General features: G+C 41.7%; 1 protein-coding gene across 9 annotated transcripts in view; it reads left to right on the top strand.

Annotated features, from left to right (window-relative positions):
- CNNM2 (cyclin and CBS domain divalent metal cation transport mediator 2) overlaps nucleotides 1–18032 on the top strand; it is a 121861-nt gene that overhangs the window by 59009 nt on the left and 44820 nt on the right. Inside the window, exons 2-3 of one of the 9 annotated variants that reach the window (XM_039361733.1) lie at nucleotides 12762–12931; nucleotides 14198–14275. The exons of 7 other annotated variants lie outside the window; for them this stretch is intronic. In XM_039361733.1, coding sequence (XP_039217667.1) covers nucleotides 12762–12931; nucleotides 14198–14206 — 179 coding nt within the window. In that variant the 3' untranslated portion in view covers nucleotides 14207–14275. Of the gene's footprint in view, nucleotides 1–12275; nucleotides 12382–12761; nucleotides 12932–14197; nucleotides 14276–18032 lie in introns of those variants that run through there. One more of the 9 variants, XM_039361735.1, reaches the window with a different exon arrangement.

Genomic DNA, 18032 nt, shown 5'->3' with positions numbered 1-18032 from the left:
TAAGGTTGTCTATGAGCAGGGAGATCAGTGAAATCATGTTGTGTCTTTTTGACAATATTTCTTCAGAACAACAATGATGGCAAAATAAATAAACTCAGAAGGGAATCAGAAGAAAGAAAGGGGCATCAATCATCTTCTCCAAAGACCTGGAGGAAGCACGTTGATGTGCACTTTTTGATGAAATTGCACAAGTATCTGCTGCAAATGTGGGTTAGATAGCATCACCACCAGATGGATTCATAGCTGGCTGACCGGCCATACTCAGCATGTGGTCCTCAATGGAACTGCATCAGCATGGAGGGTGGTGGGTAGTGGGGTGCCACAGGACTCTGTTCTGGGCCCAGTGCTCTTTTAACATCTTCAGTGATTTGGATGAGGGGATAGATGGGGAACTCATCAAATTTGCAGATAACACCAAGCTGGCAGGAATAGCCAATACTCCAGGAGATAGTCTTAAGATACAGAAGGATATTGACAGACTTGAACATTGGGCGCTATCTAACAAAATGAACTTCAGTGGTGAAAAAAGTAAGGTTCTACATTTAGGCAAGAAAAACCAAATGCACAGATATAGTATAGGTGGTACCTTGTTCAATAGTAGTAATTGTGAGAGGGATCTCAGAGTCCTGGCGGACAATCACTTAAATATGAGCCAGCAGTATGCTGCAGCTGCCAAAAAGCAACCTAGAACTAAGGAAAAACTTCCTGACAGTTAGAACAATTAACCAGTGGAACAACCTGCCTCCAGAAGCAGTGAATGCTCCAACACTGGAAATTTTTAAGAAGAGACTGGACAGCCATTTCTCTGAAATGGTATAGGGTTTCTGCCTGAGCAGGGGGTTGAACTAGATGACCTCCAAGGTCCCTTCCAACATCATCATCATCATCATTAATATTATTATTATTATTATTAAAAAGCCAACACAGTGCTAGGCTGCATTAACAGAGGGATAGAATCAAGATTACATGAAGTGTTAATACCACTTTACAATGCCTTGGTAGGGCCACACTTGGAATACTGCAGCCAGTTTTGGTCACCACAATTTTAAAAAGATGTTGAGATTCTAGAAAGAGTACAGAGAAGAGCAACAAAGATGATTAGGGGACTGGAGGCTAAAACATATAAAGAAAGGTTACTGGAATTGGGTATGTTTAGTTTAATGAAGAGAAGGACGAGGGGTAACATGATAGCAGTGTTCCAAAGAAGAGGGAGTCAAGCTATTCTCCAAAGCACCTGAAGGCAGGACAAGAAGCAATGGATGGAAACTAATCAAAGATAAAAGCAACCTAGAACGAAGGAGAAATTTCCTGACAGTTAGAAGAATTAATCAGTGGAATAACCTGCCTCCAGAAGTTGTGAATGCTTCAACACTGAAAGTTTTTAAGAAGAGAGAAGACAACCATTTGTCTGAAATGGTATAGGGTTTCCTGCCTGAGCAGGGGGTTGGACTAGAAGATCACCAAGGTCCCTACCAACACCACCACCACCACCACCACCATCATCATCATCATATTGTAAAGGTTGTTTATTTCTGTTTACAGTAGTTCAAGCGCATTGTAGCTTGTCTGGATATTTATGTAGCTACTTTTTGTGTGCTCTAGCAACTATAACGTGAGTTGAGAATTTGATGTGTGAGTTGCTTTCCAGTGGACTTGGATTTGTAGCATGGTATATTGCTCTTTCTGCTGACAAGAATTTTTTAGAAAAGAGAGTTTGTTGTTTTTTAAGAATTTGGTTCTACATGTTTTTTAATAGTCCTTTTTCTATGTAGAATCTATGTAGCAGATTCATATTTTGAGTTGACTTAGTGGGAGGACTATACTTTCTAGCCATTGAATTACTGTTTCTATTGTGAGTCCTGAAATGAGGAATTGTTTAGGGTACCTTTGATAAGTTTACAGATTTAGTGAAAAAAATAAAAATATATTGTGTGATGTAGGTCTCCACATTTTTATAGGCTTTGTGTGGTCAGTTATATTGTGTTATGTGATAACATTGTGCTTATATCTTTGACTAGTTTAGGATTGATCAATATGATTGATATAAACAGAGAAAATCTTGCTTTTGTGTCTGCTAAATTCCATTATTTTCAGACTAGTTCTCTAACTAACACATCAAAACTATTTTGTATTTTAGTTCAGCTTTTTGCCTTCTCACCCTTATTTAACCACTTTGCTTACAAGAATATCATGGAGTGTTTTGTCACATGATTTCCTGAAATAAAGATATATTATATCTACATTTCCACAAACACCTGGGTTAATACCTGATTAATTAATGAGATAAGGTTAATCAGGCAAGTTTTGTTTTGAGAAATTCTTGCTGACTTCTGGTAATTATCACAGTATCTCAGGGAATGGTTTACAGATTGCGTTCTTATGAACTTTAAGTTAGTACATAAAACTTCTGCCAGATCATCACCAAGTTTCTTCAGTAACCGAGGATTCAGTTCATCTGGGTCTGAGAATTTAAATACAGAATAAATAGGTATTCCCTGATCATGCTTTTGTTAATCTAAAGATTTAATTCTACTTTGATAGTTGCCTAGTGGAACACATTGCTACCTACTGGAAATGACTGAACCAAAAGAAGAAGCTAATGTATTGATTCTTTTCCTTTTATTTTAAAACTATCTGGAGAAGCCTTTTTCATTATTCTTAGTATCTTAAACCAACTTTACCTCATCTTGAGTATTAAATTACCCGACATTGCATGTACTTGTTCTTGGTGCCAGCCCTTCTTTCCACTTATATGTATCCTTTTATTCTTAACAGCTCAACAGGATATTGAAAAGAAAGAACACGTATAAAAAATTCTTCCTATCAACAAGATGTCTTTCAAAAACAGGAGCAAATTTGTATGTGTGGAGAAACCAGATATGAATTCAAAAGGGATTTTGATATGGCTTAGGTCTGCAGAAAATTAAAATTCCAGCAAAAAAAATCTGAATATGGAAGAGGCAGTTGAGCTATTATATACAGGTAGCCCTCAACTTACAACAGTTTGTTTAGTGACCGTTCAAAGTTACAATGGCACTGAAAAGAATGACTTATGACCATTTTTCACACTTACTGACCATTGTGGTATCCCCATCTTATGGGATCAGAATTCAGATGCTTGTCAACTGACTCATATTTATGATGCTTACAGCGCCTGGGGTCATGTGATCACCTTTTGTGACCTTCTGACAAAGTCAGTAGGGAAGCCAGATTCACTTTACAACAATTCTATTAACAACTGTAGTGATTCACTTAACAAATGTGGCAAGCAAGGTTGTAAAATGGAGTAAATGTCTCACCTGGCAACAGAAATTTGGGGTTCAATTGTGGTTGTAAGTTGAGGACTACTCTATGGACATTACTTGATCTTAGCCAAAAGGCTAAAATGGCTTAAACATGTATTTTAGTGTTTAATGTTGAATTCTCAATTCTTCACACTGACAAAAGGAAAAAATAAAACTTACATAGTACAGATTAAAATAAATAACTATAAAATCATGAAAAGCACAATTACAACTTTCCTAAGGATCTTGGATCATCAAAGCCCATTTAGAATAATTACATTCTCAATAAGTTCCTGAAAGCAACACGTGGAGGCCAATCCCATTTCAAATATGAGGCTAGACAAATGAGCAGATGGAGCACAGAAAAACAATACTTACAAGTGTTTTTCTTTTAGGTTTAAAGAGTGTTTTGTCCAAAAAAAACATTAACATTTCAAATACTTTTTAAAAAAGCTTCTTGTAGATGTCAAATAATAGGACTAGGGGAACCATTCGTTTCATACCCTTCTGGAGGTAATTGCCTGGTTGATCTTTTTAAAGATAGTGGAACCACTGTAAAACTGTTAGTCCATTCTCTAACTCTTACAGATAGATAGTAATAATAATAATAATAATAATAATAATAATAATAATAATAATAATAATAATAATAATAATAATATCAAGAGAGGAATATTTCAAGGAGATTCATTATCACCATTACTATTTGTTATTGCACTGTTTCCTCTGTCAACAATACTGAATAACTCAGGACATGGCTATCAAACATCAAAAACATCTGCTAGACTATCCCACCTCCTTTACATGGATGATCTGAAGCTGTATGGAAAAACATCATCTGAAATAGAATCGCTGCTCAACACTGTCCGTATATATAGCCAAGATATTGTAATGGAGTTTGGCTTGGACAAATGTGCCACACTTACTATCAAACAAGGAAAAATAGTGAAAACTGAAGGAATCAAGATGCCCCACGAAAATAACATTAAGAGTCTGGATGAGGAAGAGTACTACAAATACTTGGGTATCCTTCAAGCTGACAACATCAAGCACACTGAAGTCAAGAAAAAGATTAGAGGTGAATACATCAAGAGAGTGAAGAAGATCTTAAAGTCCAAACTCAATGGAGGAAATACCATAAAGGCAATCAACACCTGGGCAATCCCAGTCATTAGGTACACAGCTGGAATAGTGGACTGGACTCAAGCAGAACTAAAAGCAATGGATAGGCAGACCAGAAAAATAATGACAATGAATCATGCCCTTCATCCACGCAGTGACATTGATAGACTTTATCTACCAAGGCAAATAGGTGGGCGTGGAATGCTACAAGTACATCAGATGGTTGAAGAAGAAAAAATGGCTTTGGAAGAATATCTGAAGAACAATGATGAAGATGCACTGAAATTAGTATATCAGGAAGGCTTACTAACTACTGGAGAGACCAAACTGGCCTACAAGAAAGACCAAATGAAGAACAGAATAGAGGCATGGGAAGACAAAGCACTACATGGCCAATACATGAAAAAAATAGCTGGGAAAGCAGATAACAATAAAACCTGGCAATGGCTAAGAGCAGGAAAATTGAAGAAAGAGACCGAGGGACTAATTCTGGCTGCACAAGACCAAGCCTTAAGGACAAATGCATACAAAGTCAAAATTGAGAAGACAGCAACAGACAGTAAGTGCCGCCTATGCAAAGAAGCTGAAGAAACAGTGGACCACTTGGTAAGCTGTTGCAAGAAGATTGCACAGACTGATTACAAGCAGCGGCATGACAAAGTAGCAACAATGGTGCATTGGAAGATCTGCAAAAAATATCATTTGCCTGTAAGCAAAAACTGGTGGAATCATAAAATAGAGAAAGTCATAGAAAATGATAAAATTAAACTGCTCTGGGACTTCAGAATTCAAACAGACAAGCACCTGCAACATAACACCCCAGACTTAACAATTGTCGATAAGAAAGACAAAAAAGTCTGGATAGTGGACGTGGCAGTGCCTGGAGATAGCAGAATAGAAGAGAAAGAACTGGAGAAGATAACAAAATACAAAGACCTACAAATAGAAATAGAAAGACTGTGGCAAAAGCAAGCAAGGGTAGTACCAATAGTCATAGGCTCCTTGGGCAATCCAAAACAACTGGAGCACCACTTGAACACCATTGGCATTGACAAATTCGCTATTAGTCAATTGCAAAAGGCGGCCTTACTAGGAACTGCTTCCATCCTGCGACGATATCTGTAATACCATCAAACATCCACATCTGCCTATCCCAGGTCCTGGGTAAGGACTCGATAGGTAGACAAAATGCCAAATCCAGTCTGAACATCTGGCTGACTGTGCGATGATCGATAATAATAATAAAGTTGGAAGGGACCTTGGAGGTCATCTAGTCCAACCCCCTGCTCAGGCAGGAAACCCTACACCCATTTCGGACAAATGGCTGTCCAGTCTCTTCTTAAAAACTTCCAGTATTGGAGCATTCACCACTTCTGGAGGCAGGTTGTTCCACTGGTTAATTGTTCTAACTGTCCGGAAGTTTCTCCTTAGTTCTAGGTTGCTTCTCTCCTTGATTAGTTTCCACCCATTGCTTCTTGTCCTGCCTTCAGGTGCTTTGGAAAATAGCTTGATTCCCTCTTAGAAAGATACCATGGTTAATTGAATTATAGGATCGTATGAAGTCTAAAAGGATTAGAATATACTATCTCTATCCAAGTCTTGACAAGTCTTGACAATTGTCAGCAACAGTAGTCTCTCTGTCATCCCTAAATCTAAATTCTGACTGACTGAATATTATCTGAGTTGAGAATATTTATCTTAGGATGCTATGGTTGACCAACAACTATTGTCATAATATCTTTTTGTAAAAAAAAGAGGTTGAAGACAATTAGAGTATCTGTAGTTTTGTTTCTACTGTTTCTCTCTTCAGGAACTCTCAGATATCTTTACATTTTCCCATTGGCTTCTTCCATCATGGAAATGTATTTATTGATTGTCTGAGTTTATTAAAATTTATTTCTTGAAATTAAAGAATGTGTTCAGCACCTGCTAGCTTTAGTCTAGAACTCCAGCAGAACAGAACCCATTCTTCCAATATTTCATTTACTTTTGTTTTGTTGACTTATTCTTCTTTCTAATGTTACTATGAACTGAAGGGTATTTATCTTTTGTGCCTTATTTATTCCATTTTTGAGGTTGTCCAATCATTGTCCCTGAACAGACTTTACCTGAACAGACTTTACCTTTTGACCATCTTAGAGGGGATGAAGAGTTATCAAATTGGTTTATACCTGTTGTGATGAATATTGGAAGTAACTTCTGATTTTATGACTTTTTTGTGACAGTTACTTAATGAGCATCATGGTCATTAAGCAAATTCATTTTACCTAATGACTGTTTTTCCCCAGAAACCAGAAAAAAATACCGGAAATCGACAAAATAGTGAAAAAAAAGGGGGGATGATTATGGGATGCTGCAAATAGCTGTAATGGTAAGCCAGATGCCAAGCACTCAAAATGCAGTCATGTGACCATGACCCATAAATCATAAGTTGAGGACTGCCTGTAATTGCTGGTTTTCTCTCCCCCCCCATGTATCTTTAGTTTTGATCCACTTTCATTCAATTATCAGCTACTGTGCTAAAGCTCCAGGAAAAGCAGCAGGAGGCCTTTTTATTTTGTTTAAATCTAGCATCTTGTTCAATTTATCATTTATTTATTTATTAGATTTATATGCTGCCCATCTCATCTAGAGGTGACTTTTAAATACTGCCTTATACAGAGGTGAAAGGTTTTTATATGTAGAATATTTCATAACAAATGCTGGATTAGAAGAAATAGGAATTAGAATTAAAATTGTGGGAGCACCATCAACAACCTCGCGTGTCTATCTAATGATAGCACATTAGAAGTGAAGAAGTCTTAAGGAAGGTGGAAGAAGAATAAAGAAAAAAAGTACAAAAGCCAGTTCTATTTAAATTCTTTTTTAAAAAATATGTGAATGAACCATGTGATTTTGCACTGTAAGTAAAATAACCCTCAGATGCTTAACATTAGAAGTTGGGATTGTGTACTTTCTTGTAACCTTCTGCCTGCGTAGTCAACCACAAAATATGTTGAAAGTTATAGCTTAAGTATAAACTGGAAGCACACTCTCACTATTGCTCACTCTCTGTCTGCTATAACTGAATATTTCTGTAAATGATCACATTTCTATTTTTATACTTTCCAATTGCTTTTATAGAAACAGTTTGAAATATTTGTCACATTTTCTAATGGTGGGAAAATCTGAATGGAAAAATGTATTTTATTCTGATGGGACAGTAAGGTAAATAGCTATTTGGGTAATCTGAATTCTTTTTTTAGATAATCACTGCAGAAATAAACTATATCTGGTTAAGTGGGGCAGGACCAATTGGGGGAGGGAGGAAGAGACTCCTAAAACTTCCATGAACAACACATGGGATAACTTGGAAAAAAAATACCCCACTTTCCTTCTATTCTTTCATGTCAGAATCTTATGTCTATAATTTTTCTTCTGTTATTTGGTGCTTTCTTTGCTAATAGTTTTTAAGTATCTTAATCACTTGCCTTGCTTCCTCTGAATCTTTCTGGTTTCTCTGACTCTTTAAGTATTGTCACCAGAGCTGGACAAAGAATGGAGTGGAATGCTCGGGAAATGATATGGCTTATAATCACTTTGGTACATCACATTACAGCCTCTCATTGAGTATTCAGTTAATTACTATTCCAAGAATTTTTTTCAACATTTAGTAGCATATTTTTAACTAATATATTTTATTAAAAGTATGATTGGTATCATCCAACTGGAGATCAGACTTAGGTAGTCAGATGTTATTCTGTGCAGTTGAAATTATTTACAGTACTGGGAACTGAAGATCTTTGTACCTTTAGATAACTATATACATTGCAGTAATTTTAGGAGACTCCTAAATAGGGTAAAATCATGCCCTTCCTTCTAGTAATATATGTTGGTTGGAAAAAGTGCTACAAGACTCCAGATTTTTCCCCACCGTAGACTAACACAGCTGTCCTCCTACAAGAATGCCACCACATAAACTGTTACCAACCCCAGTTTCAGTCTCAATATCCCGTTTTATGTATCTGCATTTGATTTTCATTGTTTTCTAATTAAATAACTGCACTTCTCTGTTAAATTTCTTACTGTTATTTTCAATCCATTTCTCCAAGTTATCAGGATTGTTTTCACTTTTATTTTAGTCTTCTAGGGTATTATGTATCCCAATCAATCTTGCTGGCATCTGCAAAGTGGGTAAGCATTCTGTCTACCTGTTCATCCAAAACATTATTTAAAAAAGCGCAGGACTGGTTCTTTTGATTGTTCACCACACTTGTTCAATTTGATGAGGAACTATTGTTGAACTTTCTTTGGTTACCATTTTCAAGTCAGCTATGTATGCGTTTAACTGTTATTTACTCCAGCCTATTGCTGCTGATTAGCATATTATGAGGTACTTTCTCAAATGCTTTGCTGAAATCAAGATATATTATGACTATAGTATTTGCATAATGTATTAGAGAAGTAATTAGAAAAAGAAATAAAATTATTGTTGCAATTTGGGTCCGTATTAACCTCTGGATATTGCCTAGACAAAAGAAGGGCAAGATTTTCAAGAGTGGTTTGCCATTTTCTTTTCCGTAGGGCTGAGAGTAGTCCCAGGTCACCCAGTTAGCTTCATGCCTAAGGCAGAACTCATGGTCTCTTAGTTTTTTTCCATTACACCAAACTGGCTCTCCTGCTAAAATTAGTACTTGACAAATCCCTGCTGGCTTCTGATAATCAAGAATTCACAGGATTCTTACAGGTGCATCTCTTTATTATTTGCACAAGGATTTATGTTACCAGCTATCAGATTACAACACCTAAGGCACAACTGACAAAGCATATCTACTTACATTTATGAAGAAACATAACAGCAACATGTATAGGGGTTGGTTTTAGTGACTGAGAAACAAGGGTGAATTTGTTTGGTAGGCTCATCCAAATAGACACTGAGACTCTCAATATCTTTCTGAGGAATCAGGAAGGGCCTTGAACACAACCAAAATAAAATAAATCAATGCTACTTCATTTTTCTTCCCAGAAATCCATATAGGTTAAATTTCTTTGTTTGTCTTAGAGTAGACCTAACTCTTTCCTTCCCCCAAACTTCATTGCTATACATTGGAATTATTTTTTTAAAAAACCTTCAAACTTATCCAGCCTAGGGAACAGGGTTTAGAATTGTATTAGCTGAGTAAGTCAGCTAACTGTTCATACTAGTGGTAGTAAAGATAAGATTCTACTCTAAAATTGCTTCTGGAATTTATCATGCCAGAGCTGCCCAGTATAGGAAATGAAAAGCAATATATTAGAATATTTTATCGAGTAATTTGATTTATAAAGCTATCTAATAGTCATATAACTTTAAAGAGCATATAGAAATGGTCAAAAGCATAATAAACAATAAAAACACATAAAATAATAATCCAGAATATAAAATTTAAAAACCTATAACGTATCAGCAATTCACAAATCACCCTTGGGAAGGGCCTGATAGAAAAGCCTGATCATTCATTTAGTGTATATCATTGCCATTTCATTTTTATGTGACTTTATGTGGCTTACAAATATAATGGAACATATGGATGACCTTGGGGAGAAAGGGGAAGAGATGCTGCCAAAGAAACTATCAGATGAGAGGCAAGATCCAGTAATGGGTTAATGGAGGTGAAACTTAGGAAGGATCTGTGAGGCAGTTAGAAAGGATGGTGGGAAATTTGTATCTTCAAACTTGCAAGATTCTGTTAATATACCTTAAAATAAAGTAGCTCATCTATTTTTTTCTTGTCTGGTTTACCCACAATGGTTGACATCAGTAGAACAAAACAAAAAATACATAATATAAAACAAAAGTAAAAACTCATAGTAGGTAGGCATGATCTAACCCAGTGTTTCTCAACTTCGGCAGCTTTAAGATGTCTGGATTTCAAATTCCAGAATTCCTCAGCCAGCTTGCATGCTGATCTAATCTATCATTTCTACAGTCCAGAGATTTGCTCCAAACCACTCCCAGGGCCTCAGACTTGAGCAGAAATCTAAATTTTCAAGGCCTTACAAAGGCCAGCAGGGATGAAGCCAATCTAATCTCACTGGAATGATGTTCCAAAGGACAGCTACCATGGCAGTAAAAACTCTCTTCTGCCCGGCCCCAGCCAACACTCCTTAGCTGACTGTATGTGGAGTATGCCCAGATTAAATAGAAACAATTAGGGAGAGACATTCTCCAGCATGATGCCTGTAGAATCCACTGGTGGGTAATCTCAGCCTTCCTGCTCAGAAGAGTCTAAGTCAAATTTTAGCGTCCCTCTGGGTGTGTCTTTCCAGTTTTTTGACAGTCTAGCTCAGCAGGACGCAAAATTTCAGGTTCCTCAGGCAGATTAGGTTGATTAAGTAATTTGTTTAATTCGATTGATTACTAATTGGATTCATTGGAATTCAACGATCTCTAAATTTTGGTGTTTGTTTCTAAATTTGGATCCAAATTGGTAAAGTTATTTGAGGATTGTTCTGGCCTCAAAGCTCTACGAGCCTACCAGGCTCCTGTGTGAGCTATTTCTAGGCCGATTGCAACTGGGGCTTTTGGCTCCGTTCTAGCTTATCAGTGGGAGCACTGATCAGCCAAACAGCTGAATTGCAGAGAACAAGGATTTCCGCGGAGCTTGGGTAACCGGAGGGACTCCCTTCCACTTAACAGAGAGTCATTCTCAGTTGCTTTCGACGCCACGAGGTTCTTTTGGAAGTAGACGTTTTCCGGATCGCAGCGGAGGCTGCACAACTAACAGCAAGTTATTTGTGGCGAAAGGGAGGGATTTTAGGAATAAACCCTTAGAGCCTTTCCCTTCCAGGCAGTCTGGTAGACCTTTTTGGCGCTATTGCAATTGTTAGAGGAGACTGCAAGGCACGGCTGCCATTTTGACCGCGTGCTCAGGGCGCGGCCGCCATTTTGACTGAATGTTTTCAGGTGCTAATGCCATTTTGTAAGGACCTCGTGTTCCTAGCAGTCCATTGGGGCCTGCTTTACTTTTGCCTGGGTCTGCTGTGTCAGGCCTTTACCGGGGGGAAGCATATTAATGCATTTCCAGGATACTATCAGTAAGATCAAATAATCACGTGGTGACTCCTTATTGCATTGTTTATTGGTCCATCTCTACTCCCTGAGGATCAGGTTATATTCCATTTGCTAGCATTGTATACTGAGTGGGGGAAATTTTATCTAGAATCCACCTGTTTCCATTTAGTTTGTGGCGCGGTGCCACAGGCCTAGACAGGCAGTTCTAGTGAACTGTCTGGCTGTTTGCCATTGTTGTTGTTCAGACTGTGGGTTGTTTTCCCTCTCTGACAATCAGATCTGCGTGTTTGGGTTCCCCCCATTTACGGGTATATCCTTTGGAATATCCTGATTGCAATGGCAGACAGTTCCTCGCCCCAAGCATCACAAGACACTGGTGTTCCCCCCACACAAGCAAAATGCAGATCAACTGATTTGGAAGCGGGGGGGGGGAGAAAAAGGCCAAGACAAAGCACTTGGCACCTAAGGAGACTTCTCAAGCAGCCGAGCGAGAGGGCTCGAGGAGACATCAAGCGCTGGAGAGGGAATTCTCCAAAGTCAAAGGCTCATGTCCAGCGAGGCTGAAGTGGTTCCCCCCATTGCTCTTGACCGTTCTCCGTTTGAGCCTCCATATGAGCCTTCACATGATGCCCCTAAGGCATAGTCTCCTCAGGGGGAAACTGAACAGGTTGGTCCCCCCCCCGCTCCTCCTCTTCTTCATTCACACAACAGGCTCGTGAAGGCACGCAGGTCACAACTGAGGCTGGAGTTAGTTTAGAGGACCAACAGGCTCTGTGGTCAGATCAATTTAATGCATTCATGCAGCATGCATTTACACAATTTATGTCTTCTTCTAGGAGTCAAAGCTTTTACAACCACCAATTCCATCATCCATGTCTCCTTCTCAAACGGGACGTGCCACGGTTCCCGGTTCTGGTGTCTCTGAGACCTCTTCACAATTAGGTGAGGAAGGGTCAGTGGACCTAGAGATAGCCGACATACCCATGTCAGAGGATGAGGAGGCAGCATCCGAACAAGCGCAAACCTCAGGTCTTTTTGATCCTTCCCTTTTCAGGTCTTTACTTCTGAAAGCCTTTACTACGGCTAACCTCTCCTCGTCACAGGATGACAAACCTTCCACCTCCACCAACCAGGAATCTAATCCACTGTTCGCGGAACAGGTTGTGGAGGAGAAACAGATTCCTTGTCCCTGGCCACTTTTCCTGCCCCCAATAGCACAGAAAGGAAGCTCTTCAATGTTTCTTCCTCTTTTGCTTCCCTCTTACAGGTGCCATCTGTGGACACTCCACTAACCTCTTCATTTTCCACATTGGCTATTCCAGGGGATATGGCAGAGGCCATGAAGGCGGAGGACAAGAAGTTCGAGTTCTCCCTTCGCCGAGCTCATCAGGCCTCGGCATGGGCGATTAAGGCTGCGACTTCATCTTCCTTCTTTGCAAGGGCTTCAATCATGTGGCTCCGCGAACTTCAGGCACTTGTCCCCCCTGACCAGGTACGCACACACTGGGAAAGCTAGTGGCAGCATCAGAATACATAGCAGACGCCTCACTTCATTCAGCCAGGTACTCCGCTAAATCCATTGCAGCCACAGTTGCCTTTCGAAGATTGCTGTGGCTAAAACAGTGGCGGACTGACTTAAAGTCTAATTGGCGTCTGTCGACGGCCATGTACAGTGGCACACATTTATTTGGTCTGATCCTTGAACCGCACATAATTGAGGGCAAAGATAAACACAAGATTCTGGCACACCCCTCCAAAAGGTCGGATAGATGACCTCTGCAGGATTTTTATAGACAGACATTCCGTTCCAGTGGTTCCTGGGAGTGGAGGCAGCCTTTTCAGCCCGGGCAGTCCTGAGAATGGCCCAGAGGCTCACGATCCTTTTCCCCTAGACAGGATCGCCAACAGGACCACCAGAACACTAGAGCCAGGGGCCAATACCAGTCCAAACGCCTTTTTCGGGGCACAGGGGTCGTCCTTACAGATGGTCTAAGTGATGCCAGGGAGGACTCTCCCATAGGCGGTCGGTTGGCGCTATTCAGCAACATTTGGGAGCTTACCACCACCGACGCTTGTGTCAGGGAGACCATAAAACAGGGTCTCGCTTTAGAATTCATCTCAAATCCTCCGGACCACTTCATGCGGTATCCCATATCAAGAAACCCAGTCAAGGCAAAATTGGTAGCCAAGGCCATCTCCCATTTGTTAGAAATCAGGGCAATAGAACAGGTACCACAGGAACAGGAAGGACAGGGATTTTATTCCATTCTGTTCGTGGTACCCAACGTCTCGGGAGATTGGAGGGCGATACTGGATCTAAAGGGTCTAAATTATTTCTTAAAACACAAAAGGTTCAAGATGCAGACCCTAAGGTCCATTCTGGCCAGCATCAGGAAAGGGGATTTCCTATCCTCCATAGACCTGACAGAGGCTTACTTGCACATCCCAATCCTCCTGGAACACCGCAGATTCCTTCGGTTTTGTTACGCGCACCGGCATTACCAGTACAGGGCTCTTCCCTTCAGTCTCTCTTCAGCTCCAAGGGTCTTCACAAAAGTTTTGGCAGTATTGGCAGCTCACCTCAGGATGATTCTGGTGCACGTACAATGCTACCTGGATGATATTCTAGTCCAATCCAGTTCTTTCAGATCGGCTCTGTCAGACCTGGAAATCACAATCAATACTCTTCAGGATCACGGGTTTTTCGTGAATTTCAAGAAGAGTCGCACCACTCCTACAAGGCGCCTCTTTCATCTAGGGGCGATAATAGATTCCAACCTTTGCGAGGTCTACCTTTCGCAGGAGCACCGGATCAGCATCCGGAAGCTTGTACATCAGGTTCGGAGAGAGAGGTTAGTTACTCTGGTCCAGCTGTCTCAACTGCTGGGAAAGATGGTCTCTTGCATGGGGATCGTTCCGTGGGCCAGACTTCATTCCAGAAGCCTTCAATGGTTTCTCCTTCCCTTCCAGAAATAGAACCTCAGTTCATCCACGAGAAGGGTGAGGGTTCCTCACCACACTCTATCCTCTCTCCTATGGTGGGCTTCATCCGCAATGACCAAAGGGACCATCTTCAAGGAGCCCCCCCAGACTCATCTTGACCAGAGACGCCAGTCTGTTCGGTTGGAGCGCCGATCTACAGACTCATCTGACGTAGGGTCAGTGGTCCCGGTCGGAGTTAGCTCACAACATAAATTGGCTCAAGCTCAGGGCCATACACTTGGCACTCCATCAGTTTTCCTCGGTAGTGAGGGGACAACACATCCTCATTCTGACGGACAATGTGGCGGCCAAGGCTCATGTCAAACAAGCAGGGAGGGACCGGTCTTGGTCCCTCATGCTGGAGGCTCTGGCCCTGGGTCTGTGGGCAGAGTCCAACCTGGCTTCCATCAAGGCAGAACACATATCGGGGGATGCAAATCAACAAGCAGATTCCCTAAGCAGGGTCACGGTCGACCACTCAGAGTGGAGTCTGGAAACAGACCTGTTCAGGGAGATCTCGATCAGGTTTGGTCGTCCACAACTGGATCTCTTTGCCTCTCTAAGAAACTCTCAGCTCCCCAGGTTTTTCACCAGGTTTCCAACTCGGGGGGCGGAGGGAATGGACGCTCTCCGGTGCCGGTGGCCGGGGGGTCTGGTTTACGCCTTCTCCCCTTCCTTTGATACAGGCAACTATTCGCAAATTGATTCAGGAACGGGCCAAGATAATCTTAGTTGCTCCACATTGGCCAAGGCGTCTGTGGTTTGCCAACCTTGTGGACCTGTCGCTCTCGCCACCATGGAGGATTCTTCCGGACCGAGTGACCCTCAGCCAGGGGAATCTTCAACATCCAGATCCACAGTGGCTCCAGTTAGCCGCCTGGCACTTGAGCAGGAAAGTTTAACTAGACAATCATATTCATCAGGGGTGATCTCAATGATTCAATGAGGACCCAGATTGTTGGGGGCAATGTAAATATATATATATATATATATATATATATATATATATATATATATATATATATATATGTCTTTGGTTATTCGGGTTTTCTCTCACATAAAATTGGAAGTGTCTTGGCAACGTTTCGACGAAGTCCCATTCGTCATCTTCAGGCTGGTGTTTTCAGCTTCATGCTTCGAAAATACCAGCCTGAAGATGACGAATGGGACTTCGTCAAAACGTCGGCAAGACACGTCCAATTTTACGTGGGAGAAAACCCGAACAACCAAAGACCTACACACAAACACTCTCGGAAACCTCAGAAAACAAATATATATATATATATATATATATATATATATATATATATATATATATATATATATATATATGGTTAATAACACTAAAAATATGAATCCTGGGAATATTCATATCGAAAATTTAATGAACACCAAGGTATTAATTAAAACTATAAAAGTTTAATTTAAAAACGCCAAGCTTTCGCCGTCACCTGCCGGCATCATCAGGGCTGAGCCGCCAGGATGTGAGAGAGTCATTTTATAGGCAGATCGAGGTCTGCACTCGGCTCCTCAATCTCGTCACCGGGCCCAATTGGGTAGATTGTGCTCTGGTGGTTCGTTTCTTTCTGTCCTTCCTAGCTGCGTGTATGTCTTCATCTACCTTCTTTTCTTTGAATTCTAAGGTAGGTGATGTGAACTCCTCATCTCTCCGATTGTCTCTATCCCTCAATCCATTCCCCCTTTCGGGTTCGAGTGGTAATTTACATTTGTCCTTTTCTTTTCCCCAATCACATTTCACCCAGTCACTTTCTCTATGGGTATCTTTCCTTTCGTCCTTAACGCCCCTCTCTCGTACCCAACTGTCATCAAGATGATCATGCACAGTGTTCCAGACTGGGTGGGGTGACTCGATAGGTTGTTTTTCTGTGGGGGTGGTCTCATAATTGTAATTATCTTTGGTTACTACACCCTTCCCCTCCTTTTTGTCCTCTGCGCTCTTGTCATGTGTGCTATAGTCCGAGGTCTTGGTTTGGGGGGGGTGGAGTTACGATCTTCCTGAGCGTCGTAACGCTCCTTCCTTACTCTCCTCTTCGTTCCGACGCCTCTCGCTCCTACGTGTGTATGACGGGAGTCTTTGGAGTCCATAGGTGTTGCCGGTACGAGGCGCAGCAGGCTGGTCTCATTAGCTCCGCCCTCTCGCGCACCTTTCCATCTGGGCCCGTTCTTCTCCTTACTTTCCGGAGCGTCCGCTAGCTTGCTGTTATACCCGGCGCCGTCCCACGCTCCATATGTTTTTAAATCGGCTGTCGATGCGGAGTGGGGGGATCGCTTCTTCCCCCTTGAATCGGTCACCTTGTTTCTTTCCGAGCGCCGGTGAGGTGTCAGGTTTGACAAACTCTCCCCATCCTTATCTATCGTGTCCCCTTGCACACCAACTGGGATATCTCCGATGTTCATGGTGCAGGGATTCTGGGCTTTAATTCCTATCGCTCTCTTAGCTTTTTGTAAGCGTGTTAACATTGCGGGGGTAGTGGGAGTTCTCGATCGTTGCCCCTCCTTTCCTGGATTGCATCAAGCTGACTGGGGGGTTGGCACATCCCCTATGGCTCTCTCGTTAGGTTTGCTGTCAGACCAGCAATAGCGAGATGGGTGATTAGTCACGCTCCATAATCTAAGTGCCAGTTTGTCAAACCTGACACCTCACCGGCGCTCGGAAAGAAACAAGGTGACCGATTCAAGGGGGAAGAAGCGATCCCCCCACTCCGCATCGACAGCCGATTTAAAAACATATGGAGCGTGGGACGGCGCCGGGTATAACAGCAAGCTAGCGGACGCTCCGGAAAGTAAGGAGAAGAACGGGCCCAGATGGAAAGGTGCGCGAGAGGGCGGAGCTAATGAGACCAGCCTGCTGCGCCTCGTACCGGCAACACCTATGGACTCCAAAGACTCCCGTCATACACACGTAGGAGCGAGAGGCGTCGGAACGAAGAGGAGAGTAAGGAAGGAGCGTTACGACGCTCAGGAAGATCGTAACTCCACCCCCCCCCAAACCAAGACCTCGGACTATAGCACACGCGACAAGAGCGCAGAGGACAAAAAGGAGGGGAAGGGTGTAGTAATTAAAGATAATTACAATTATGAGACCACCCCCACAGAAAAACAACCTATCGAGTCACCCCACCCAGTCTGGAACACTGTGCATGATCATCTTGATGACAGTTGGGTACGAGGGAGGGGCGTTAAGGACGAAAGGAAAGATACGCATAGAGAAAGTGACTGGGTGAAACGTGATTGGGGAAAAGAAAAGGACAAATTTAAATTACCACTCGGACCCGAAAGGGGGAATGGATTGAGGGATAGAGACAATCGGAGAGACGAGGAGTTCACATCACCTACCTTAGAACTCAAAGAAAAGAAGGTAGATGAAGACACACACGCAGCTAGGAAGGACAGAAAGAAACGAACCACCGGAGCACAATCTAACCAATTGGGCCCGGTGACGAGATCGAGGAGCCGAGTGCAGACCTCGATCTGCCTATAAAATGACTCTCTCACATCCTGGCGGCTCAGCCCTGATGATGCCGGCAGGTGACGGCGAAAGCTTGGGGTTTTTTAATTAAACTTTTATAGTTTTAATTAATACCTTGGTG

The sequence above is a fragment of the Crotalus tigris genome, unplaced genomic scaffold, assembly GCF_016545835.1.
Source record: "Crotalus tigris isolate CLP2741 ecotype Arizona unplaced genomic scaffold, ASM1654583v1 scf7180000019328.220996217465:2438092, whole genome shotgun sequence".
Classification (NCBI taxonomy): Eukaryota; Metazoa; Chordata; class Lepidosauria; order Squamata; family Viperidae; genus Crotalus; species Crotalus tigris.
Note: the sequence above shows the minus strand (reverse complement) of the source record. Positions and strands in the feature narration are given on the sequence as shown.